Source organism: Malania oleifera, chromosome 10 (assembly GCF_029873635.1).
Source record: "Malania oleifera isolate guangnan ecotype guangnan chromosome 10, ASM2987363v1, whole genome shotgun sequence".
Taxonomy (NCBI): Eukaryota; Viridiplantae; Streptophyta; class Magnoliopsida; order Santalales; family Ximeniaceae; genus Malania; species Malania oleifera.
Window position 1 is genome coordinate 58,628,090 of NC_080426.1, and position 27,984 is coordinate 58,656,073.

General features: G+C 37.4%; 1 protein-coding gene across 4 annotated transcripts; it reads left to right on the top strand.

The window, feature by feature from the left end:
• Nucleotides 1-353: 353 nt before the first annotated feature.
• Nucleotides 354-27,757, top strand: LOC131165362 (uncharacterized). Of its 4 annotated transcripts, XR_009139553.1 has the most exons (7): nucleotides 360-3,026; nucleotides 3,305-3,951; nucleotides 4,307-4,516; nucleotides 16,926-17,140; nucleotides 17,309-17,510; nucleotides 22,701-22,792; nucleotides 27,239-27,757. XR_009139553.1 is itself a non-coding variant. In XM_058123084.1 (6 exons), the coding sequence occupies exons 1-5, from the start codon at nucleotides 734-736 to the stop codon at nucleotides 17,358-17,360; spliced, it is 3,417 nt and encodes a 1,138-aa protein (XP_057979067.1). In that variant the 5' UTR covers nucleotides 354-733; the 3' UTR covers nucleotides 17,361-17,390; nucleotides 27,239-27,757. The 4 variants fall into 4 exon arrangements, 1 of the variants encoding a protein (XP_057979067.1); XM_058123084.1 differs by lacking the exon at nucleotides 22,701-22,792 and having other exon boundaries at nucleotides 354-3,026; nucleotides 17,309-17,390; XR_009139552.1 differs by lacking the exon at nucleotides 22,701-22,792.
• Nucleotides 27,758-27,984: the final 227 nt, after the last annotated feature.

Below are 27,984 nucleotides of genomic sequence, written 5' to 3' on the forward strand. Positions count from 1 at the left end.
GTTTTTTAGGTCCTTTAAGTAGCCGACCCCAACATTCTAGCGTTTCAGGAGCATGGGTGTTGGTTAGCACTGTTTAGGTACTAGTGTAAGTACTGAACCGTGGCCGAGGTGTCATTTTGAGTTATGTAGATACTCGAGATTATGTTTTGTATTATGAGACTAGATCCTGATGTTGTATAGGCTCTGGTATGATGTTATGAATGTATTAGATTAAATTATACCGTTGCATATGTATATTGTGTATGTGATGATGTGTATATTGCATATGTATATTGTGTATGTGATGATGTATAAGGTATACGTGAATTCTACGAGGTTGGACCCATATATTGTATAGTATCATGAATGGTTGTATAATATAGTTACATGTTAGGTGGCGTCCCAATGTTAGGTTACTAAACCACACCTGATCCCATTTTTGTGTTCCGGGCATGACAATGGTTGCTTCCGGCGGGATGGTGCGAGCATAGATAAGCCTGAATGTTGTCCGAAGAGGAATAAAATTTGGTGACTGGTTTTCTTTCTGTGTTTTCGGAGTTACAATTTGTTTTAATGCCGAGAAAATGTGAGAACTGCAACGGGGAAGCGAGGGTTTAACAAATCCTTTAAACGGAACAAGCAGCTAGTCCAATCTCTGAAGCTCTTCGGTCAATTTCCGCAGAGTTCTATACTATGCGTCGCAGTTTTTTGCCTTTTTTGTTCTAATCTGTTTTTGGGGCCAGTTTCTCTATTCATGGAGCTTCTTAATGTCCGAATCCCCTCTAGCCCTCAAATTTTCTCGAATGTTTCTCTTCCCGCTCCCAGATTTTCCATAGCAGCTTCGAACAAAGAAAACCCGGTCTCGTTTAGCGTACACACCTCCCAATTCGCTCTCAAACGCTCATTTTGCACCTTTTTACCGCTCTCTAGACGCCGGTGTTTCCGCGTCTCGGCCCTGTTCGGCCGACCCTCGACTCGCCGAAACTCGCTGAGCAAAAAACTGGCTGAAAATGTTCAGTTGCGTGAGAGTCCTGTTCCTATCGATGCACAAACACCCAGTCGTAGTTTTGATGGCATTGAAGATTTCCAATCCAATTCGTATGATGATAGCGTGAAAGACAGTCTTGTTAATTCTGGGGTTGATGATAGTGCAGGTGATCCCAGTACCGTACAAGAATCAAAATCAAAACTTTCGAGTGTTAATGCTTGGTTTGATAAATTGGATAATTGGGTTAACCAGTATAAGAAAGATGTCGAGTTATGGGGTGTAGGGACTGGCCCTATTTTTACGGTTTTTCAAGATTCGGAGGGTAACAATGAAAGGGTTTCCATTAATGAGGATGAAATCTCGAGAAGGAGTGGGGCTTCTGCGGACTTGGCAGATTTGAATTTCAAAATTTCACAGGCAAAATCTCTAGCTAAGGAGACACTGATTGGGAACTATGCGTTTCCAAAGAATAGTTCTATAGTTAAGTTCATAGTTTCTGGTGAGAAACCAGCGTTTCTCAATGGAATTAGGAGTGTTGCTTTTCGACCTAATTTGTTTCCAAAGCTCTCGCGCATTGGGGTTCTGTTGTTGTGTGGCTCTCTCCTATTTTGGGCTGCAAAAAGAGTATTGTCGGTTGAGGAAGATGGGGTAGAGGTGACCGGGTTGGAGAAAGAAATGTTGAGGAGAAAGATAAAGGCAAGAAAGGAGAGGGAAATGTTGGAGAAGGGTAGTGTGGAAGTTGTCCAAGAATCTATGGAGCTGGCATCGTCAACCAGGAGGCCTCAGCTTGATAAGGCAGAACTTATGAATAGCATTTCAAAAACCAAGATATCAGAAGATAAATTGGCATTAAAAGATTCTTTTATTTATGAGACTATAAAATCTGTAGAGTTACAGAGTAAAATTCAGGAAATTCGAGAAATGGCCAGGTGTGCTCGGGAAATTCAGGCTGTAAATCCTTCCATAGTTGATGCAAATGAGAAAGAAAATCACACTGCAAATGATGTAATTCCCATTGAAATTGAAGGCATCAAGCAGACTGGAGAAAAGGGTATCGAAATTCCAATTAATATTTCAATTAGAGATTCAAAGGAAACAGGGGGTTCTAATGGAATTATGAAGCCTAAACTTTCAGAAGATCCAAAATCTGATGTTATTGGATTGTTCATTGAATCAGTTGACAATGTAGATGTGCGAATGCCTAGCCTAGAAATTCTGCATGTGATGAAAACCACTTCCCATGATCTAAAAGATGGCAAGACTTCTTTATGCACGTTGGATTCAATGAAAAAAGCTAATCAGCCCTCTAATACTAAGAATGGTCAATTGTGTCTGTCAGAGAAAAGTTATGTCAGAACAAAACCAAGGATCATACGGACAGTTAAGGAAGCTAGGGAGTACTTATCTGAAAAACAGGACAAAGGAGAGCATAACCAAGAACTCCGAGGTACAAATCTGCATGAAGGTGGTGCTGATTTAAGACTCCCTAGCCATGGAGAATTGAGTAGCAGCACCACTGCTGCAAATGCTTATGAACATTCCAATCTGGATAAAAGCGGATCTGTTTCAACCCAGATGAATAATTTGGAAGACGCAGAGGAAGGATATCATGTAGGTGCAGTTAAAACTTCCACTTGTGAAGTTAATGACAGTGATACAAAAGTAGGACTGTCTGTAAATAAGGAGAACTGGATGGAGAAAAATTTTCAAGAATTTGAGCCCATGGTGCAGAAGATAGGAACTGGCTTTAGAGATAATTACATGGCTGCAAAAGGGAGAGTGAACGAAGAGTTAAATGGAAGTTCTGATCTAACACAACTTGGCTCTGATGAAGATGATGGCGAACTCAAGTGGATGGAGGATGATGATCTTAGAAAGATTGTTTTTCAAGTCAGAGAAAATGAGTTGGCGGGAAGAGATCCCTTTTATTCTATGGATGCTCAAGACAAGCTTGCCTTTTTCAAAGGCCTTGAGAAGAAGGTTGAGAAAGAGAATGAAAAACTGATGAAAGTGCATGAATGGATCCATTCAAACATTGAAAATGTAGATTATGGTGCAGGTATTTAATTGGCATTGGAGATAGTTTTTTGTTTGTTTTCTTATCTTCTGGAAGTGGAAATGTTTTCAATTGAGTACAAGTAACATTTCTTAGTTGATGCACACTCAATACCCTTTATGCACCTTTATTTATGACAGTTCTATTTAATTCTGTTCCCTGGGTTTAAAATAGTCGCAGACATCTGTCTCAGAATGCTGCAAAGGCTACAATTCTACCAAAGTAACATGTATATGAATAATCTAAGCAGTGATGTTCATTGTCCTTTCTTTTCTCTGCAGATGGTATCAGCTTGTATGATCCACTGGAAAAAATCATACCTCGCTGGAAAGGTCCTCCTATTGACAAAGATCCTCAGTTCCTCAATGACTTTATGGAACAGAGAAAGGCATTTGCTGGTCATCTTGCCCGAATATCATACCCTATGAAGAAGGATGAGCAAAATTCCTTCCAAAAATCAGAAGAATCTCCATCCAATGAAAATGTTGCTACTTCCCCAGTTGCCTATAATCCAGAGCTGAATTTTCATGGTGGGATTTCAAAAAATTCAAAGACAATTATAGAAAGCAGCGACGGTTCTGTTAAAGCTGGCAAAAAATCAGGAAAGGAGTATTGGCAACACACAAAGAAATGGTCCCGTGGATTTTTGGAAGTTTATAATGCAGAGTCAGACCCAGAAGTTAAATCCATCATGAAGGATATGGGAAAGGATTTAGATCGATGGATCACTGAAAAAGAAATAGAGGAAGCCGCTGATCTGATGACCAAATTACCCAAGCGAAATAAAGAATTCATAGAAAAAAGAATCAACAAGCTCAAGAGAGAAATGGAACTGTTTGGACCACAAGCTGTGGTGAGCAAGTACCGTGAATATGCTGAAGAGAAGGAAGAAGACTACCTGTGGTGGTTAGATCTTCCCCACATACTGGTAGACGTGTGAATATTCTTTTTGTCTCATCTTTTATCTCTACCAGACTCATAGAATTACTGACTAAAAAGGAATCCTTTCATATTTCTTATAAATGATATTGATTTGATTGTGAGCTTTCTTAATGTTTTTATTCACACACTCACTTTTGCACATGCATACAGACACATAGTGCAAGAAAGAAAGTTAATTTCTAGAATATATATTACTAGTATTGTCCACTGAAAATCCTGGTATAACACTATAAGAAGATTTGCATGTATCCTATTTTGTTCAAGATAGCAATTTAAACATGCATCACCCCTGCAATTTTAAAGATGAATAATGAATTGTTCTTCTTCTTTCTGTTTTCCAGTGTATTGAACTATACAGAATTGAAAATGGGGAGCAGAAAATAGGATTTTATTCGTTGGAAATGGCTGCAGATCTGGAATTGAACCCAAAACAGTATCATGTGATTGCTTTTGAGGATCCTGGTGATTGCAAGAATTTTAGTTATATCATACAGGCTCATTTGGAGATGCTTGGAAATGGCCTTGCTTTTGTTATTGCGCGACCACCCAAGGTAACTAATCCTCTTTTTCTGCAACAAAATTGTAATTATTTTTTCCATTATAAGTAAAGAGTAAATTTCATGCGATAGGCAGAAAATATAATTGTCTGATTTCATTTTTCAAGCATGCATCACTTAACTTGTGGAGCTCATAGGCAATCTACGATGAGTTCTAGTTGAAGGATTATCAAGGAGAAAAAAGATGTATATTTCTGAATTTATTTTCTTGCTTTGCTTTAGCAGTTGAAAATAATACAATCTGTAGAGCCCCACTGGGCCACGGTGCCATTATAGAGTCTGTCATGTTACCTTGTGTGCTGAAAATATGCAAATGATACCTTTTCGATGACCTGTTTCAGCAACCTTGTAATTTTATTATTTTCCATTATTTTCCTATTTTCACATAATTTTGTAATAGTATTTTATTATACACTAGCAGATTCGAGGGTTTTGTTTATTAGGAAAGGGGCATCCTATTAGTATTTAGGTTTCCTAATTTTATTTGCATGATAATGCCTGTGAATATATTATTGTAAATTTGTAATAGTTGAATATTAAAATGAATTTGAGTTGTTAGAATTTATCCCTTTGTGTGAGAGAATTTTGGTCCCCCATCAATTGGTATTGGAGTGCCGAACAGCTGTTATTGCTGCCCTCCTAATGAGCATTGTTCCATCAATACAACTTAATCACCCTAGTTGCTGTTGAGGCATCCTTACCCTTTCCTCAGCATGTGCAATCTCCAATTATTCATCCTCAGGTAGCAGATATTAGAGCTGCTCACTGCAGGAACTGTATGAGTGCTTGGTCGTCCATCTTGACCCCACACCCTCATAACGAGCAGAGCTTCATTAAACAATTGAGATCTCTTGGTTTGCCACTGATTCCTGAATCGCCTACCGAGTTCACCTGCACTCGCGTTTGTTGACCAGCCACACTCCCTAGCCAGTCACATCCCTGTTTATTGTATGTGAGCAGTTGTGACTCCATCCAAAATCCAATGGAGGCACTAGGCCTAGGAAAGAAATAGTTTTGCAAAAATCATCCTTTTAAAGTACAAGTCATAAGCCAAAAGAGAAAAAAGATTGGTCAAAGACAAATATATATATATATGTGTGTGTGTCTGTGTCTGTGTATGTATGTATTGCTACATGTTCCATAATGCGACGGAAAGAAGATTTACATTCACCAGGCTCTTCATGTTAGGTTTTACATGCTTTATATACAACATTATGCTAGATGTCAAACCAGTCGTATTCCATGCTTCTTGGACCAAATATGTTTACCAAACAAAACACATGCTTTGTGTTTTCATGCTAACTTATAGTACATGCCTATAAAGGTGGGAAATCTTTTGGAAAATTCAGCAAGGCAGCTTTCCTTCAATGCTGAAATCATTAAGGAAATAGGTTGAGCAACCACAAGTTCATTAGACATCCTTAATCTACCCTCATTCATATAAGAACTTCATAACTTTAAGATGTGATTTTTATGTACATGCGTCTACACTATTGTCATGAACGTATTCCCTATTTTAGGTAATTTGTTTATCTAGAGTTACCATTTCAAACAATGCAGTAGCACATCATTTCCCTGTCATTTCAACATAGTAGTATGTCATGGGCCGACTATTTTCATCCCTTCGTGAAAGGCACTAGCTAAAACACTCTTGCTTAACTAACCAGTCTATCGTTTACCACAATTCATCCACAAAATACTTTCATTAGCATTCAACCAAATAGTAGCGGGAGTAGTAAGCAATTATGAAAGCAGTGGCAAGCAAGCAGTAAACATTGAAGTAACACAATTCATTAACAACACTTCCGTTGACATTGTGTGTTTAGCGAGGGAGGCAAGTAGGCTGAATACGTTGACAATGGCTAGTGAGTTTTACAAGACTGATGAACACTCACCCTCCCCTAAAGAGCTTTATATGCAAATATCATCCTGGCACTAGGAAACATCCAAGTGACCGAGGAGTCATTCTGCCGTCTCCTCTGCCGAACAGTACTTTGGTGCGGCTATGAACGTACCATACTTCGAAAACCTGTCTATAACCACAAGTATAAACCTTGCATCTCCCACTCTTGGCAGGTTGGTGATGAAGTCCAGTGAGACACTTTCCCACGATTTGGATGGTACTGGTAGGGGCTCCAGTAGCCTTGCACTCTTTTTCTGCTCCACTTTGTCTTGTTGGCCAGTGAGACAAGTCTGTGTACAATCAACCACATCATCACGCATGTGCGGCCAATAATACCTATGCTTCAGTAGTTCTGTCATTGGAGTCATTCTCCGCGAGTACCCCTCTGCCAACTTCCTGTAATAGTTGGTGAGGTCAAGATAGGAATGCAACTCCTTCACTGTCTTGGGGATCTTCCATTCTTGAATTGCCCTTACCTTCTCCATATCCCTCCGGATACGACCTTGCTCCATCACATGACTAAGGAATTTGTTGCTTCGTTGAGCGAAATATCACTTCTCTTTCTTCACATACAGACTGTTTCCCCTTAGCTCGTCAAACACCTTCCGTAGATGCTCTTCATGTTTCCTCTGAAACAGCATCGATGCTCCCAATGGTGCTTTGGAAGGGCGAACATATCCCGCTTCCAACTCATCAAGTTGTTTCCTCCGCTATGCTAGCTCTGGAGGCGCCATCTGATATGGCCTTGTTGCAGGTGGTTTTACTCTTGGCAACAACTCGATCCTATGCTCCATAGTCCGTCGTGAAGGTAAGTTATGAGGCATCTTATCCAGCATCATCTCCTTGTACTCATCTAACTCCATTTGGATGGTCGTAGACACTCGCTCTTGGCCTACTTCTTCATCTACCACCACTGTGGCTAGATATGTCTGCTCACCCTTTCTCAATCCCCTCTTGAGTTGCATGGCTAAAAGGGACTTCCCGTCGTCTCCTTTCGTTGCAACGACTTGCACCATGCATGGGTGATCTCCCATCAGGCATAGGGAACTAGTAGAAGGCATCAGCACTGCCTTTGTCCCCTTTAGGAATTCCATTCCCAAAATGACTGTAAAGTCATCCAATGGCACCGCTATGAAATTTGCATGACCTTCCCACTGTCCAAGCTTCACATTTACTTGCTTGGCTACTCCTAGAGTAGGTTGGGCTACATAATTAACTGCTTTCATGTATCCTGTATCCTTCTCCAAGGATAAGTTGAGTCTCCATGCTTTCAACTGCAAAACAAAATTATTAGTAGCCCTGGTATCCACCATAGCGTGGGTACTCTTCCCATTGATCCTCAAGTCCACAAACATCAGTCCCTTGGCTTGTGTAACTTTCGGTGCTTTCGCCTGCTTTTCCAATGCGCTCACCTGACGCATTGCACCCACCCTCGGGGTTTCCTCCTCTTCCCCATCGCTTTCCACCACTTGTCCCGAAGTGGAAGCTTGCAAGGCATTGAGTAATCCTTTGTGTGGGCACTCACTAACTCTATGAGGGCTTCGACACAAGAAATATGAAAATTTTCCCTTTCCATTTGGTTTGTTGAACCCTCGAGACGATGAAGCTTCCTTTGAAGTTGAGGCCTTACAGTCAGCTCCCCCACCCTTGGGTTTGCTTTTTTTGAAAGACTTTTCACGGTATTATCACTTGCGTGGTTAGTCAAGCATTCTACGGCAGCTTGCGCGGTAGACAGGTCTTGAACTCTTTGTCTATGAAGTTCAGTTCTTGCCCACAGTTTCAATCCTTCAAGAAAATAGATATCCTTTTCTGACATGTCCCAAATATCCAACATCAAAGCAGAAAATTGTTTCATGTATTCCCTGATTGACCCACTATGCTTGATGTCTCTTAGCTTTTTCCTAGCATTATACTCGACGTTCTCAGGAAAGAATTGGGCCTTGAGTTCTCTCTTCAAGTCTACCCAACTATCCACTACACAGCATCTAGTTTCAATTTCATTGTACTTGGTACGCCACCACAGTTTGGCATCACCAACCAAGTACATGGTTGCAGTATCCACTTTCACTTGTTCTGAGGTCGTCCTCACAACGCGAAAGTACTGCTCCATATCAAACAAGAAGTTTTCTAACTCCTTGGCATCACGGGCACCCCCATATGTCCTGGGTTCTGGTACCTTGGTCTTGCTAACTCCTGGAGTGTTGGAGTTTCCCATAGCAAGAACCATCAGATTCATCCTTGCATCCTAGTCAGCTATCTAAGACTGCAAAGTTTCCATGGTGTGGTGAAAGTCTTCTGACATCTCACCTATCCGACTTGCTTGATGTTTTTGTGATTCCATCACTTCATCAACAAGTCCCCTCAGTTGGGCCCTCTTGTTGGCTGTTCTCTCAGCCTGTGCTTCCAACATGCTGATTCTTTCAACATTGTTTGGTGTCATGGTCACTTACCAAAGCTTTCCAAATCCCACAATGAAGGTAATTGAATTCACGTAGCAAATAACCTTTGCTCTGATACTAGGTGTCACGGGCCGACTATTTTCACACCTTTGTGAAAGGGCCGTGCGTCGCTAGCTAAAGCTTTCTTGCTTAACTAGCCAGCCTATCGTTTACCACAATTCATCCACGAAACACTTTCATTAGCATTCAATTAAATAGCAGCGGAAGCAGTAAACAATTATGAAAGCAGTGGCAAGCAAGCTGTAAACATTGAAGCAACGCAATTCATTAACAACACCTCCATTGACATTGTGTGTTTAGCGAGGGATGCAAGCAGGCTCAACACGTTGACAATAGCTAGTGAGTTTTACAAGACTGATGAGTGAGTTTTACAAGACTGATGAACACTCACTCTCCCCTAAAGAGCTTTATATGCAAATATCATCCTGGCACTAGGAAACATCAAAGTGACCGAGGAGTCCTACTGCCTTATTTGGCATACAGAGAAACTTCTAGTAGAAAATAACCCTACACTAGTATTTACATGATGGAAACCCATCCCCAACGCACGAGACGAGTGGTCACAGGCAAGCATAATGCCCTGAACAAGCTAGGCTTGTGACAGTACCATGCAGTACCATCTCAAACAAATGTGAATTTCTAGCTTGGCTGGCCACAGAATAAAGCAAAAATACCTTTTGGAGGTTTAGGGCTCACCCAAGGGAGTCACAACCCCTACTTACTCAAATTTCATAATCTCACAAGCATAAACAAAACACAATGCTACAACATATCTAACCATTTCACTTAATAGGAATTGGTACACAAGTAGGTTGTGTCATAGCAACCAAACAACCATCTTCCTCACAGGTCAAAAGCTATACATATAAATTTCCTAACTACTTAAGAAAACATACAACAACAACAACAAGCCTTAAGTCCCACTAGGTGGGGTCGGCTATATGAATCCTTTTTTGCCAATTTACCCGATCAAGAGTTTTTTCCCCTACTAGATTAAGGGCTATTAAATCCTTTCTCACTACCTCATTCCAAGTTATTTTAGGCCTATGCCTTTCCCTTTTCATGCCAGAAATAATAACTAACTCACTTCTCCTCGGAGGTGCTCTACTAGGTCTGCGTTTTAAATGCCTAAACCATCTAAGCCACCCCTCATCTTGTTTTTAACCAGTGCTATACCTAAATTATTGTGTATATGCTCATTTCTTACTTTATCTTTTAATGTTAAACCATTCATCCACCTTAACAATTGCATTTCAATGACTTTTATCTTTTTTTACATGTTTCTTAGTTGCCTGAAATTCCGAACCATAAAGCATAGTTGAACTTATAGCCGTCTTATAAAACTTTCCTTTTAATTTTAAGGGTATTCTACGATCACACAACACACTTGGTGCACTTCATTTTACCCAACCTGTTAACTCTATGTACTACATCTTCTTCAATTTCCCCTTTAGTTTACATAATAGATCCAAGCTATCTAAACCAATAGTCTCTTGATAATCAAGTTTAATCTTCTCTCCGTTACTACTCCTTACATTTTGAAATTACATTTCATATATTTTGTCTTATTTCTATTTATCCTAAACTTATTAGACTCTAGTGTGGCTCTCCAAAGTTCTAGCTTAGGTTCTACTCTGCTCCTATTGTCATCAATCAACTCGATATCATTTGCAAACAAAATACACTGAGGGATCTCATTTTGGATATTCCTAGTAAGTTCAACAATTTTTAAAGGAAAAAATAAGGACTCAAAATAGAACCTTGATGTACACCAATTGTGATTGGAAAATCTCTAGGTTCCCCTCCTACAGTTCTAACGCTAGTTACTACTCTATCATACATATCCTTAATGACCTAAGTATATCTACTGCAAGCATCCTTCTTTTCTAAGACCCACCAAAGAACTTCCTTAGGGTACTCTATCATATGGTTTCTCTAGGTCAATAAAAATAATATGTAAGTACCTCTTCTTTTTTCTAAACTTTTCCATTAAAATTCTTAAAAGATAAATAGCTTTTGTTGTTGATCTCACAGGCATAAAATTAAATTGATTTTATGAAATCTTCATTTCTAGTCTTATTTAATGTTCAATTACCCTTTCCCATAATTTCATCGTATGACTCATAATCTTAATTTTATGATAGTTATTACAGTTATGAAAATTGCTTTGTTTTGTACAAAGGTACTAACGTACTTTTCCTCAATTCTTTTGGCATTTTATTGTTTTTATAGTAGTGTTGAATATATTAGTTAACCAAATTATTCCTTTATCCTCTAAACATTTCCAAACTTCAATTGTTATTTTATTTGGTCCTATAGATTTCCCACTTTTCATTTTTTTTATTGCCGTCTTAACTTTAAGGACTTTAATTTTTTCAAATAAATCTCCTAATTTTAGTCTTCCCTCATTTGTCACCAAGTTCAATATTTCATTTTGGTTTTCATTAAACGACTTATCAACGTATCTTTGTCACCTCTCTTTTATGTCTTCGTCTCTAATTAAGACATTATCATTCTTGTCTTTTATACATTTTACATCACCTAAACCTTTGCATTTTCTTTCTCTAGCTTTAACAAGTTTATAAATGTCTTTTGTTCTTCCTTTGTATCTAGTTTAGTATATAAAGTATAATAAGCCCTATATTCAGCTTCACTAATAGTCTTTAAGTCTTGTTTTTCATTTTTTATCGTTTCTTTATATCTTTCAAGATTTTCTATATTTCTACAACTTTGCTATATTTATATCAATTTAATTGTCTTAACGACTTTTTGTACTTCTTGATCCCACCACCAACTTTCTTTACTATCCGAGCATCTTCTTTTGGACGCACCTAAAACCTCTTTTGCTATCCTTACGATAGAATTAACCATTTTATTTCAAACATTATTTGCATTTACCTAACTCGTACCATCTAATCACATTCTTTAATCATTTTATCTTTGAAATTTACTATATTTTATCTCCCTTCAAGTTCCACCATCTAGTTCTCTTGTGTTGATTTATGTTGCTCCTTCTCTTCCATTTTTTAATATGTATATCTAATACGAAGACTATGTTGTGTAGCCAAATTTTCACCTGGATAACTTTACAATCCTTACGAGATAGACAATTCCTATTCCTAGTTAAGAAGAAATCTATTTGACTTCTGTGATACCCTCCCTTGAAAGTTATTAAGTGTTCTTCTCTTTTTATAAAACAATTATTCTATAAAACCAAATCGTAAGACTTGGCAAAATCTAAGATTGTATCACTAGCCTCATTTTTATCTCCATATCCATGGCCTCCATGTATTGTCTCATATCCTATATTATCCATTGGATTTCCAATGTGACCGTTGAAATCAACTCCTATGAATGTCTTTTTAGACGTTGGTATCCCTTGTAAAATACTATCCCTATCTTGCCAAAGTTGTCTTTTAAGATTTTCTCTTAAGCCTATTTAGGGAGCATACACACTAATGACGTTCACAATCTCCAGACCTAAAGCTGGCCTGATTTTAATGGTCCTATTCCCTATTCTTTTAACATCTATTACATTTTCTTTTAGGTCTTTGTCTAGAATAATTCCCACCACATTTTTATGTTTCTCTTTATTAGTGTACCAAAGTTTAAATCCTGATTTTCAATTTCTCTAACTTTCTCTCCTACCCATTTTGTTTATGGAAGGCATATTAAGTTAATTTTCCTTGTAGACATTATTTCAACCATTTCCATACTTTTGCACATAAGAGTCCCTCTATTTCAAGTTGCTAATCTAATCTTAGTTTCTTGTGCTAATTTATTAACCCTCTCCCTTCTATACTGACCTGGTCTATTCCCTCGACCTAGGTGAATTTGGTAAGAATTCATGATAATAAGATCTGACAGAGTTTTACGTTAGGTCATGAAAACCAAGGTAATACATGTGCTTCCATATGCATACCCACATTAATTGGCGAATAAACAAACTTACAAATCCTTTCCTATTCGGATCCAATTACATGCAAATTTCTACCTTTTTTTCTCAAGGAATTCCATTTTTACCAAAATATGAAATGTATAAATGAAGTTAAGGACATACCTTGATTATTAGATTTTCTAATTTGTTTTGATGCTCCTATGAATTTGTTGTATTTTTCCAGAATTTTCATGAATTTACTTGATTTTCTGAAAAATTCTCTCCCTTCCTCTATCTCTCTAGAACAAGGGTTTACAGCCATGGTAAAAGATATTGCCATGTTGTTTCTGGTATGGTTATTCCTAAAAGCAGTAATTGAGAGAAGTGGGCTCTTAATTATGCTGCTAAGAGTCTGCCAAGCTAGTGTAAAAAAATTATTGAAAAACCGAAACTAGAGCGAGACTGAACCATTTCACATTTTCGTTTGGTTTTCCAGTTAAAATTTTTAGTTTCAGTTTTTTATTTTTTTAAAACTGATTTTAAGTTTTGGTTCTGGTCTCGGTTAATGAACCAAAATTCTTAATATTACTTTTTTTGAAGTTTAAAATTTAAAATTATTTATTTAATTTAATTAATTTTAAAGAAATTTAACACAAATTAACTAACATGCCACGATTATTGAAAGCTCTTATGTGATGGGGGCATTTTATATACAATTAGGGGCAACCCTGTCATGTTTTATTAATGTGGGACAAGGACAACGAACAAAGGAAGGAGAACAGCTCTCCCATGTTTTTGTCCCACATAGGCTCCACTCAAATTTGGGGAGCCTTGTCCCTGTTATAAAACCCAGGCCTTGCATTGCATTCCCTCATTCATGGGCTGCAGCTAATCTAAGGTTGGCTGTGTGGCCCTCTTCTCTCCATGCCTATGTTTTGTTATTAATAACTGAGCTTGAGGTTTATTTTTAAAAAATATTATTATAATCTGTTAAGAACTGCAAACCTAACCAATAAACTTTGGGATTGGTTTGCAGTATTGAAAACCGAATGTTTTGGTTTGGTCATTGGTTTTGGGTAAAACTGATCTGATTAGAACTGGGTACAGCCCTACTGCAATGTGTCCAGTTCTGGCTTCAACTTGTCTAACTCTTCTGTTTTCCGCCAAGTGTCTGCTAGGTGTCCCTACCTTATCATCTTTTTGCAGTAGCCCATCACCGCCATTCTCATTGTTGAAGGAAGCCCCTATTGGCCTACTGTCAAACCCTTGATTACCTTGAAAATGCCAAGGCATGTGGTGTTGTCAACTCATGTGCCAAGGCAATAGCAGAAGATGGTCTATCATGGGTTATCTTGTGGGATTTGGTGGATTGACGTTCTATGTTTGCTAAGGAGGGAGCACATAGAAATAGAGATGTTTGAGAACATACAACATGGTTAGAGATGGACGTGGTTGAGGCCATGGTCTTTGACAAGTCTGTTATAGTGGTTGGTTTTGGTTGGTGTTGTCGGATACTCGCGTACAAGTCAAATGCCTCAATGTCAGATGGTGCTCATGCATATGTGGGTTATGTCATGGTTAAAGGGAAATTGTGGATAACACAAGGAATTGACACACAGGTTGTGTGCTTTCTCAATGAAAAGGCTGCTGTGTTGAGTCGTTGACATGTTGACCTGACAAGGTGGTTACTTGACAGTTTTCCTTGTTAGGGCTGACATGCATGCTTGTTTGAAGGATATCTCATGGTTTGACATATGGCAACGTTCCTAGCCACAAATATGTTGATTCAGTTAGTCATGCCTTGTTGGCAAATGCGGGTTGCATCTAGCACAATCCATGCAGTTAAGGTTTTCAATTGCTAACCCTAGACAATTGGGGGGGGTGGGGGTCAACTGCATATGATGACATGCGGCGTGGTGTGGGACATTAGAGGGAATTTGTGGATTGTGTTCCTACATATGTCTTTGTGCAATCCTTGTCTTGAATAAGAATAAAGGTTGGGAGTTGTTGCTCCTGTAAATTTCTTTGCCTGGTGTATGCCATACTCTTTTTACACACTTGCGGGATTAACCAACAAATTTGATTGTGTGTCATTTTCTTAACCTAGCGAGACTTGGTTCCATATATACAGTGTCAAGGAGAGGTGTGAGGAACTTAGACCTTGTGACACCTACCCTCCCCCACACAAACCACCTCAACCTCTATGATGCTCTCCTTCCCTTCTTGTTTCTCATGAGAGGCTGTACTATTTGAAGCATATCTCAGTTATGCTAACAAGGGTCCTACCCTTGAACCGGCTCTACTCCATACTTGAGTTGATTGGTCTGAATTGGTACATCTAAACCAAAATGGTCCGTAAAAAAATAAATAAAAAAAAGGTTGGTGTGATGACCAAGTAACAATTCACATGTTCTCAACACTTTGTTCTTTTTTTGAAGGACTAGAGAGACCAAACACTTGCTTCCTAATGCAGACTCATGCGGCAGCTACCGACAAGAATGTTGCAACCACATCAGCAAATTGTTAGTTGTGTTGGCCTGCCTTCTTGGGCTGAAGAAAGAGGACAAACTTGAGAATCCACATGGTGTTATTGGCTCAATGGTATTGAGCAAATTACTCCACTGAGCTAAGCAATCAATAAATATGTTTAATGCTCACAATAGGTTTAACTGTAATGATTTCTTTGTTTGAGAAAAGGAGAGGTATGACCCGTGTTTAGTGGGCCAGTATCATTGCTAGAGCTGTTACCATTTGTATTTGCGACATGATTAGAGGGCATAAGGGATGTGCCAAAATTGATATTTGAGGTCAAGCCTATGAAGCTTGGACATGGACATGGGTGTCCACATATGTTAAGACAAGTTGATACGCCAAATCTTAAAAATTCAAGACACAACATGGGAAGAGTGCGGGGATTAAAAAAAGCATATATATATATATTTACACACACACACACACACATATGGTTGTGTTAATAGCACGTTTTTTAATCCAAAAGTATGATCCTCTAAAAAATAGTAGTCAAACATCATTGAATTTGCATTATTTGTTTATGATGTTGATAAATATGTTCTGTGTGATTTTCGAACTCTTCATTAATAACTGCAAATTGTTTTTGGGTAACATGATTGATGCAAGTTACAAGTTTGCTTGATTTAGATAGTATATCTTTTTTGAAAATATACGAAATTTCTAAAATTTGATAATATTACAGCATGTCCCCTTAGATTTTTGTTATTTTCCTTAAAACAATACCCATTGTATCATGCAAGTGTCGGACACTTCAGATTTCCTGCGTTCGACATGTATCTAGAAATAAAAATAAGCATGACATGCTTGAGAAGTGCCTGACGCATGTTGGGGCCATCGGAGAATTGTAGGCTTTTAATTTGTGTTGGACACCGACATTTCCCCCTTGTTGAAGTGTTGGTGCTTTAGAGGCCTGAAGAATCCATGAATGAACTAAGAGGGTGAAAACTACAAAGATTATGCCTTCCACGGATGGTAAATCTGCTGAATTCAAGGCTGAAGATGTCAGTGAGATTGCTCATTCTTGCTAAATTTATCTCAAACGACTTAGCCCTTCGCATTCATATTTATTTTTTAGGCCTACATATATCGCTCAATAACAAGTTTGCTTGGGTTTTTCAAGTCTTCATCCTTCAAATGTTTTGGGTTTAAGGTCAAATGGTTATCAATTTGGGGTGAATGAAGCTGTGTGAACTTCAATGCCTGTAACTATAGTTCATTACGTTTGGCATTTTTAAGAGTTTTGGGCAGAACTTCATTTCTTTTTTCAGAACTTTCCTATTATTGCAGCATTTTCTAATAGATTTTAGTAAGTAATGATCGACTAGACTAGGGTTTCATTATTGGGAAAGTGATATTTTAATCGTATTTAGGTTTCCTGATTCTCAAACATACTAAACCTATAAATATATGATTGTAAGACTTGTTATTTAGACTTGAATTTTGAAATGAATCTGAGTTGTTATGGTTTGTCCCTTTGTGTGTGAGGACTTTGGTCCTGTGTCATGTATCCTTAATTTCATTTCACTGTTTAGGTATCATAGGGAACCAGCTTCTCTGGGTGTGAGGGGTAGGTGTATGCATGTGTGAAAAAACTTTGTTATTCCTCAGCTAAATGGTGATAATCTTCTGCAGGACGCTCTTCGGGAAGCCAAAGCAAATGGTTTCAATGTAACTGTCATTAGAAAAGGGGAGCTTCAGCTCAATGTGGACCAGACTCTGGAAGAGGTAGAGGAACAAATCACTGAGATTGGAAGCAAAATATACCATGATAAGATCATGCGTGAACGCTCCGTGGATATAAGCTCATTGATGAAAGGTGTATTTGGTGCAGGCCAGTCAACTAGGAGGTAATTTTTGCATATTGGTAAAGTAACTTTCAAAAGATTCAGCAATGGGAGATAATTTATTGTAGGGCACCATTCATGGATGATAAAAGTAGTGTAGTTGATTTAAATAATTATCACATTACATTCTCAAGCTAAATTCTCCTTACTTTCTGTGTCATTTTCTTTCAGGAAAAGGCTGAAACGCGTGTTGAAGAAGCCTACCAAGCATGAAAGATATTAATTTTGGGCATTCTCCAGGAAAGACAAATCGGTAGCAAATCTATATTAAGTCTTGTTCTTGTGCAAGATGTTACGATCTAAGAATTAACTGCATGAATGAGGACCTGAATCTCTCTTTGCAAAGTTTCTTTGCACTTGTCTGTCTGCACAGGTAAGAACGTGAATCGCTCTGCCCATGTATGTGGAGGATCAAGGATTAAGGATGCCAATACATGTTCAACAAATTAAGAATTAACATTACTTATATTAATTGTTAACATTAAATATATGCTTTCACCATATTGTATAAAGCTCAAAGCAGCAAACTTATTTATCAAATTTTCCATTTCAATTTATGCATAACAGTTCTGAGTAAATAATAAATCTTGCATGTTATTGTAGTTACTTGGATTTGATTTGGTGTAAATCCAGACTATCCAGTTCAAGTCAGCTATAGAATAGCTCATACATAACAGCTCTCATGTATGGGCTTGATGTAGAATATATGTCATACACTAAAAGGGGAAGCTCATTAATGACAAGATCTAGGCCCTCCGCATTTTATTTGCACAAGTTATTACTGGCGATGCAGCATCGCCATCCCTAGTTCTACTAGCTTTTTGGAGATATAAATACATGCAATAAATGGAAGATTAACTATTTAACTTTGATGTTCATACAGTTTAGATATATAGCCACCATTTTATATTTACTATAAAGGAAGAGGAAATGGTTTCTGATCGTCATTTTTCCTTCAACATATTCCAAAAAAGCCCCTCAATATGCTGGTGATTGTTTCCTATAAAAGTTCAAAGATGGATAAATAGGTATTTTTACATACTACAATAAATTGACGCACAATATTCACTCTTCCTTTTCAGTAGCTTGATTTTATCTCTTAATATATCTGTATAACAACAACAACAAAACCAAGCCTTAAGTCCCACTAAGTGGGGTTGGCTATATGAATTCTTTTTCGCCAATTTATGCAATTATGGACCATTTCTTTTGACAGATTCAGGGATATTAAATCCTTATTCACTATCTCCTCCCAAGTTATTTTAGGTCTACCCCCACCCTTTCTACTGCCTCTCACAGTAACTAACTCACTCTTCCTCACTGGCGCACTATGTGGCCTACGTTGCAAGTGTCCATACCATCTGAGTCGTCCCTCCCTTATCTTATCTTCTATAGGAGCTACACCTAACTTACCGCGAATATGTTCATTCCTTAATTTATCTTTCAATTTTATACTACTCATCCATCTAAGCATTCTCATCTTGACAACTTTTACTTTTTGGATATTCTGTTTTTTCGTTGCCCAACATTCTGATCCATATAGCATAGCTGGTCTTATATCTATCCTATAAAACTTCCCTTTTAATTTTTAAGGGTTTTCTATGATCATAGAGCACACTTGAAACACTTCTCCATTTTACCCAACCTTCTTTAACTCTATGCATGACATCATCTTCAATTTCTCCTTCAGCCTACATTAAAGATCCAAGGTATCGAAATCTACAAGTGTTATTTATTTCTTCATTATCAAGTTTAACTTTGTCTCCAATATTCCCCCTACTATTACTAAAATTACATTTCATATATTTTGTCTTATTTCTACTTATTCTAAAGCCTCTAGATTCCAAAGCTTCTCTCCATAATTCTAACTCAGCTTCTATTCCATCCCTAGTTTCATCAATTAATAAAATATCATCCGAAAACATACACCATGGAACCTCCTTTTGAATACTCTTAGTCAGTTGGTCCATCACTAATGCAAAAAGATAAGGGTTCAAAGTAGATCCTTGATGTACACCTATGGTGATTGGAAATTCTCTAGTTTCTTCATCTATAGTCCTTACACTAGTCATTACTCCATCGTATATATCCTTAATGACATCAGTATACCTACTACGTACACCATTTTTTCCTAAAATCCCCCATAGAACTTCCCTAGGTATCCTATCATAAGCTTTCTCTAGGTTAATAGATATCATATGCAAGTCCCTCTTCTTTTCCCTAAACTTTTCCATTAATCTTCTTAAAAGAAATATAACTTTTGTGGTAGATCTCCCAGGCATAAAACCAAATTGATTTTCTGAGACCTTCGTTTCTAACCTTAATCTTTGTCCAACTACCTTTTCCCATAGTTTCATCGTATGACTCATAAGTTTAATTTCATGATAATTATTACAATTTTGAATATCTCTTTTATTTTTGTATATAGGTATTAAAGTGCTTTTCCTCTATTCATTTGACATTTTCTTAGTTTTTATAATTGCATTAAATAAATTAGTTAACCATATAATTTCGTTATCACCTAAGCATTTCCAAGCTCCAATTGGGATGTTATTTGGTCCTATAGCTTTCCCATTTTTCATCTATTTTAGTGCAAACTTAACTTTGTTAACTTTAATTTTGCGAATGAATATCATATTTTTAGTCTTTTCCTCATTTGATAATTCTAAGTTTAAGCCTTCTATTTGGTTTTCATTAAACAACTTACTAAAGTAACTTCGCCATCTTTTTTTAATGTCTTCGTCCTTAACCAAGACAATATCATTCTCACTTTTTATACATTTTACATTTCCTAAGTCCTTACTCTTCCTTTCTCTAGCTTTAGCAAGTTTAAATATATCTCTTTCCCCCTCTTTTGTATCTAATCTATCATACAAACTATTAAATGATCTGTATTTAGCTTCACTAACGGTCTTTTTTGCATCTTTTCTCGCCTCCTTATACTTTTCAAAGTTATCTATGTTTCTACATATTTGCCATGTTTTATACTAAATTTTTTTTTTGTCTTTATGGCCTTTTGTACATCTTTATCCCACCACCAACTTTCTTTGCTATTCGAGAATCTTCCCCTTAATTCACCTAAAATCTCTTTTTCTATCTTTTTAATAGAGCTAGCTAATCTACTCTAAAGAGTGTTTGTATCTATCTCATCCTCTATAGTCCAATCCCCATCTTTGATCATTTTATCTTTGAATTTTATTATATTTTCTCCTTTTAGGTTCCACCACCTAGTTCTCTTACATTGGTTTATTATATCCTTTTTCTTCCATTTTTTAATACATATACCTAACACTAACACTATGTTGTGTGGTTAGGCTCTCACCTAGAATAACTTTACAATTCTTGCATGATAAACGATCTACCCTCTTAATTAAAAAAAAGAAGAAGCTATTAGACTTATATTTTGTCCACTTTTAAAGGTTATTAAGTGTTCTTCTCTCTTCTTAAAGCAAGAATTCATTATACTAAAATCATATGACATAACGAAGTCTAAGATCATCTCCCCAGGCTCATTTTTGTCTCCATATTCATATCCTCTATGTATCCTCTCATAATTTTTATGATCTCTTCCAACATGTCCATTCAGATCTCCTCCTATAAATATTTTCTCTATCCTTGGTATGCCTTGTATAATACTATCCATATTTGTATAACTGCCTAAAAAATATGAACTTGGGGACATGCCACGGCTAGTTATAATTTACAACTTTAGCCCTTGTGTGAAGCAGAATGGATGATTTCAGGTTAACGATATTCCATATTGGGATTTAATACTTGCAATACATGTAGGATCTCTCGCTCATTTTTGATTCTATGGAAGAGAAATATTAGAATCTCAGGTGAATTCTACTTGCATTTGAAGCTTCTCTGAAGTTGAACTTGGTAGAACACTTGGGAAAACTTCAGTTAAAATTTTGTGTTTGGGATGTGGATTAGGATCTTTCCCCTTGTTTTATTGGGGACTACAGGGCCAAAATTTAAGGATACAAGAATGTGGGAGCCTGTGATTGAAAATTTTGACAAGAAGCTAATTGGTTGGCGCATTGGAAAGGCCATATGCTCTCAAAAGGGGAAGATTCCGTTTGACTAAAAGTACTCTTTCCTATTTTCAAGTCTACTTCAAAATTTCCCATGTCTAGTTCTATTTCTAGAATGCTTGAAAGTGCGCCCATGGATGGATTTTTTTCCCTTGTTTTGTGTGGGAGTGGTGAGGAAGGAAGTCTTCGAGGACCATTGGGTTAGAATGGGGAATAGTGATCCTACCATATCAAAAAAGGGAGGTTTTGACAGTTTTGGACTTGCAGGTCATGAACAAAGCACTGGTTTGGGACTGTCTTTGGAGGGATATTTGGGAAAGCCCTAGCTAGAGGAAGACAGTAACTGTGACAAAGTATTGGGGAGCCTCAGTAGTTGGTTAGTGGCAGCTAATAGTCGTCTGCATTGAGTAGGGTGTTGGAAATTCATTATGAAGGGTAGGGAGGAGGCATTAGTGTATCTTTTGCAGTTGGTGATGGTACTCTCGTATTCATTTGGTGGGATGTTAGGAGTGAACCAGCCTTTTCAAAATCATTTTCCAGGACTTCTGGGCTGGCAAAAAAGAAAAACATGACAGTCATTGGCTGTTTGGTAAGGAAGGCTGATTGGACAGGGTGTGATCTGAGCTTTAAAAGGTATTTCAGAGTGGGAGAGGGAGGACTGTTTGAAGCTGATGAAGATTCTGCAAGATGGTGGAGTGAAATTACTCCTGTTTAAAAAGAAGGAAGAAAGAAGGGGGGGGGGGGGTTAGGAGCAGCTTATTTCCCATGGAGGGCAGTTTGGAAAACTGAAGTCCCTGCTAAAGTGGCTTTTTTACGTGGGAGGCTACATGGGAGAAAATCCTAACTGTGGAATGTGTTTTGTATTTCTTGATGTAAATGCTTGGGCTAATATTATAGCTAAGATAAATTTTTCCCCATTTAGTCAAATACTTGAATGTGTTATTTTACTTCATTCTATGTTTTTTTTTACATCTCCATCTATGTCAAGTTCCTATGAAAATTAAAAGATTGAGATTCAACCTAGTCAAAACTTGAATTTCAATCTTTGTTTTCAATATGAGGAGATGATGCAGCATTAAGGGAAGCAAAAAATAGTCCATGCAATATGTTATTTTCTGTTAAAGGGCTACATTGAGCTTCTTCAATAGGCTGGTTAAATAAAACATAGATAAAAGGTTATATCTATTTTTGAAGGACCAAAAAGCTCTCTCTCTTCTGTGAACTTTCACAAATAGCCTCAAGAAAGGACCGAAAGCTCTCTCTCTTCACTCTTTCAATTTGGACCATTGTGCATATGGTTGGTGTTATATGCTTTGCATTTCTTCTAATGTGGGCTGGTTAAAACAATAAAGCACGGCATTCATACATTAATTTGTTTAGTTTGATAATCTTTTTTTCTTTTATTTTCCAAAAAAATTGAATTTCAATTTTGTATTGATTATGTTGAGATATAAGTTAGAAGAGTTGCTAATGATGCAAGCACATGCTTAAAAAGGGGGGAAAAAAGTAATTCTTTTATTTTCCAGAAAAGATTGCCATTCCCAACTTTTTGTCTCGTAGTTTGGTTGCTATGCCTCAATCTCTCTAAATAGCTGGTGTTACCCATCTCTTTAAGCAGGCAAGTTTCCTCTTCCTCTTCCTCCTCCTCCTTTTTGGCATCTTCTTCTTTATGTTTTATTTCCTATATCAAATCCAATTTTAGCGGGCATTGCCTGAACCTTTGTTTCTTTGTTTCTCTGTTTCATTCTGTTTGATTAATTATATCATTTTGTTCATGCATGCCAAGTATTCAGCTATTATATTTTGGTACTTGAACTGATTTATAATATAGGAACAATGAAGGTACTTGAACTGATTTATAATATAGCAACAATGAAGTGGAAACAAGGTGATGCAGAATAGCACCAAAGAATTGCAGCAAGGGGAGAATTTGGGAGAAATAGGGGAAAGGAAGGACATACAAGAGAGGGGAAACAACAAACATGTTCAATTCAATTTATAATTCAACCATGGCTTTTACACCCTATTTATAAGAAAGCCTAAATTACAAGAATTACACATAAACCCGTAAAAAAAGATACATAAAATTACAACTAAACCTCTAAAATACACGCGTATTACAAAAAAAATCCCAACTACACATAAGCGTGCTACAACTTAAACTAAACACATAATAAACTACTGTTTAACTGAACATGTTTGAGTTTAGGACCCTAATCCAAATTTTCTGAATTAGTCCAACAAGGCTCCAATCATGGTGCGATTTCTTATCCTACATCAAATCTCCCTCTTGCTGGAAAAAATTCAGCCTCAAATTTTGTAATGTTGGAGGATTAGAAATAAGAAGTAATGAAATTGGACTCTTCGAGAACCAGTGGTTGAGTAGTGCAAGAAACCTTGTTCCTTCTGTAGTACCAAAGCTTGGGGAAGTTAGGCATTTTGAAGGGTTGACAACTAGAACTGGGAACTATTTCTCAAGCATGTGGGCCACACTGCTTGTTCAATGGTGATGAAATTTTGGGGGTACCTTTTGGGGGTTTCTGTTCTTATGGTGGTGGAGGTATCACAAGAAGGTTTCTGGAAAAGTGGGGTTTGAAAGACTGCAGCAGTGGCTGTACTTTCAAAGGAGAATTCCAGATGATTAACAGTGCAGACTGCAGGTGTCTTGCTTTGTGGAGTGCTTTGTATGCCTTTGTAGGATTCTTGTGATCTCTGAAGAGTAGTAATTATCAAGGAGTGACGGTGAAAATGGAGTCGGATCAAAGGCATTCTGGCTGCAAGGGGAATATAGAGGAGGAGGAGAAATATTGAATGAGGCCAAGTATTGGATGAGGATTCATGTGGAAGAAGAAAAGGTGGTTTGATATTTAATCTAATACCATAATGCAGAACATCATCAAAGAATAATTTGATGCAGCACAAGAAACTATACTTGGGTAGACCCTTGTTAGAGACTAATTAAAAAAAAAGTGGATTTGGGTCCTAAACTCAAATGTGATCACTGAATTTGTAGTTATATACTTTATTATGCATGTTTAGTTTAAGTTGTAGTAGGCGTATGTGTATTTGGGATTTGTTTGTAATATACGTGTGTTTTAGGGTTTATTTGTAATGTTATGTATCTTTAGGGGTTTAAGTGTAATTCTAATAATTTAGGCTTTCGTATAATTAAGGTGTGAAAGCCATGTGAAAGTTGGCTATTAGTGAAATTGAAATTTAACTGAACCTGTTAAAAGCTTGATATATATTGTTGACCCACAACCTAATAACTTAAGCTTTTAGGTAAAGTGGTAATCTAACATGGTATCAGAGCTAGTTACCAAGAGGTCTTGGGTTCTAGCCTTGTTGCCCGCGTTTATTCTATGGTGTTTACAAAAACTATTGTGTTCCCTATAATGGGTGTTATTTATCGTGTGTTTATCTCTCCAAGTGCTGTTGGGCTGCACGTGTGGGGGAGTGTTAAAAGCTTATCATATATTGTTGACCCACAACCTAATGGCTTAAGCTTTTAGGTAAAGTGGTAATCTAACAGAACCTGCATGTTGTTTTCCTCCTCTTTTATCTCCTTCCTTTATGTCTCCCTAATTTTGTCATTGCCATAATTCTTTGTTGCTATTCTGCATCATTTTGGTACAAAATCAAACCATGATCACCATACAGGCACTCTTCATTTGCAACTTCTCCAAACTTATGGTCATGCCACTAGTTTTCAAGCACTTCTTTTCTGAAAGATTTTCACTACAACACCATACAGAATACCATTGCCAGGGTCTCCTCATTGTTGGCGTGTGGGGTGCATGAGCTGCCAGTGAGGAGAGGCTCATTGAGTTGTAGAAGGTTAAGGGTATGAGTTTATTAGTGGTGGCAGTGTGTCAAAACAACTCTGGCAAAGTGAGACACTAAAGGAGTTGGCGGTTGGAAATCTTCAGGTGGTGTCTGGGTCCACCTTTCTCATCAAATGGAGATGAAATTTTGGTAAGGGGCCTTTTGGAAGTACTCTGCAAAGTATTCTGTGACACTCTTGTCTCCCTGATGTAATTTAAAATACTCCATGGATAGATCGTACATACGCATAATGTTATTGGAATATAAGAGCTTGACATAATCCCATCCAGATGCATGCACATTCGTGCAATCCGGAGTTCATTGAGTTTTTCACAATAGGTAGACATTCATTAATCTTCCTGAATCCATGCTGCTTTTCTTTTGTCATCACTGACCTTGATTGAAACAATTGTTTAGATTTGCCTAAGGTCTACACCTTTCAAATAGATCTTGACAGTCTTGGACCACTACACAATTTTTACCATCCAATTTCTTGGTTGTTATCTGCAGCAATGATGATGGAAATGTACTTTTGGGATTCATGGGCTCCATCCTAACACACAAACAAGATGAACAATGACCCAGGTCAACAGCCAGAACAACCACGAACAAGGTGAACAACTAAAACAACCATGAATGAGTCACAAACAAACTAGCATAACACTGCCACAGCATCGAGAGACTAACACACAAACCTAATGGTACCAAATGACCATTAACAAAGCACCATGTGTGAACAACCAAAAAAGATTGGATCTTTGAACAGAAGACATGACCCACAACTTGATATGATGGAGTGTGGAGGTATTCTAGGCATTCAGGAAGAAAAGTGAGCAAAAACAGTGGTTGACAAGCTCTCGTCTGTTGGCATGTGGCGTCAGAGCTGATGGTGGCTCCTTCAGTGATGAAATTTCACAGGGTTATACATTGACAGTGTCTGTGGCTATATATGGGATGGGTTTTGTAAAATTTGGAGGAGTTTTTTAGATTCTGAAATGGCAGTGACATCCTGGAATTTTTTCCGGCGACTGCTTTGTTTTCTGGCAAATCCTGGAATTACTTCTGGTCTCTGGTGGTGTAGATGATCTACCTAGAGTGGCAGGTTTTCATAGGATTTTGAGGTTTGGTGTTTGGTTTGATGGCAGCTACGCACTTCGGGTTTAGTCAGGTCTTGCTATGATACCATCTTGAATGGGTAAATTGGAAGACCTAATCACAATGATAGGTCCCTCCTATTTATAGTATACGCTAAATACATGGTAATGACCATACTACCCTTACAAATTCGCACTTACTAACATAGCAATAACATAGTAATAATGCTAAAATGACCAAAGTAACCGGTAATAGTTATTGCATATATGAAGTGACCCCCACATTTGTTGTTGCCTGAGGAATAATAATTTCATGAAAATGTACACATTAATGGGTGTATAGATGAGTCCTTAGCTGTATTCTATAAACAAACTGAATCTTAGCCATGGGGTAAAATATCATATAACACAAATTTATCCCCACCCAACAACTTTGCTGATGTGTCATGCCTTCTGCATCAGTGCAGCAACCATCTCTGCTAATCCATGTTCTAGGAAGGCCTGGAGCAATATGCCATGGTGAATAGCTATTCCATCATTTTTACCAAGGTAGATTAAAACACATGTAGATGACATAAAACATCCTTTGAATAAAATGAAAAGGAAAAAGGTTCTGATACAGCTAACATAATTTGAAGCTGCTTAATGACAACTGGGTGCTTGAAATCCGTGTTTCAAAGGACGTGCAGGGGGGGAGGGGTTGGATTTTGACTTGATGTTTAAATTAGTTTAATTCTTGAAATTTTAATTCCGCATGATAAGACTTAAGAGAAGGGTGGCTTTTTTAAGTGGTAGGATGGTTGTGTAATTCGTTGTTTCATGTCAGTTGCAGTATTTTCATAATTCGACATGCTTTCTATTTTACTGTGCACCATACGAAACTTGGCGGAATAAGAAGTCATGACTTTTTCATATTTGTTTGTCTTTTAATGTTTGTATTGAAATCTGACACCCTTTCTATTGTTTCTGTGGGATATTATTGGACATCCAATCTGAGCCTCTCTAGGCAGATGCATACAAGGAAAAACTGCTTTATTCAGTTAATACTGTTCTTTATTATCTTGACGTAAATGATTGGGCTAATTTTCTTACTAAGAGAACATATGCTCCTTTATTTACTTTATCCTATGTTTTTTGTGCACCAGGCTGCCGTAATCTTCATCAAGTTTCCTGCAAAAACTAAAAGATTGAGATTCAATGGTGTCGAAACTTGAGTTTTGAGTTCAATATGGTAATAAGATGCAAGCATAAATGGGAAGCAAAAAGTAGTCAGCTCAATGTCTTCTCTCTTTGATAGGCTACATCGAGCTTCTTCAGTAGGCTGGTTAAAGACAACATGGAGAAAAGATTATTTCTATTTTTGAGGGACCAAAAGCCCTCTCTCATTCAATTTAGGCAGTTGTGCATTATGATTGGTGCTATACGCTTGCATTTCTTCAATGTGGCTGTGGCTAGTTTAAAGTTAAAGCTCAGGTGTTCATACATTAATTCCTTTGCCTCGATAATATTTGTTTCTTTATTTTTCCAAAGAATTTTGATCTTTGTTTCTTTGTATTGATTATGTTGACTTATAAGTTAACTAAGTTGTTAACAGTGCAAGCACATGCTTTAAAAAATGGCAATTTTTTTTTCCAGAAAAATTGCCACTCACAGCTTTCGCTCTCTCTGTTTGGCTGCCATTCTTCTTTCTAAATGGTGTTCCCCCTCTCTTAAGTGGGCAAGTTTCCCCTCCTCTTTATTCTTCTTCTTAATGTTCTTATTTCCTCGAGTGCCAATTTTAGTAAGCATTGCCCAAATCCTTGTTTCTGTGTTTGTGTTTCATTCTGTTTGATTAATTATATCAATGTGTTCATGCATGCCAAGTACTCAGCTATTATATTTTTTGGTACTT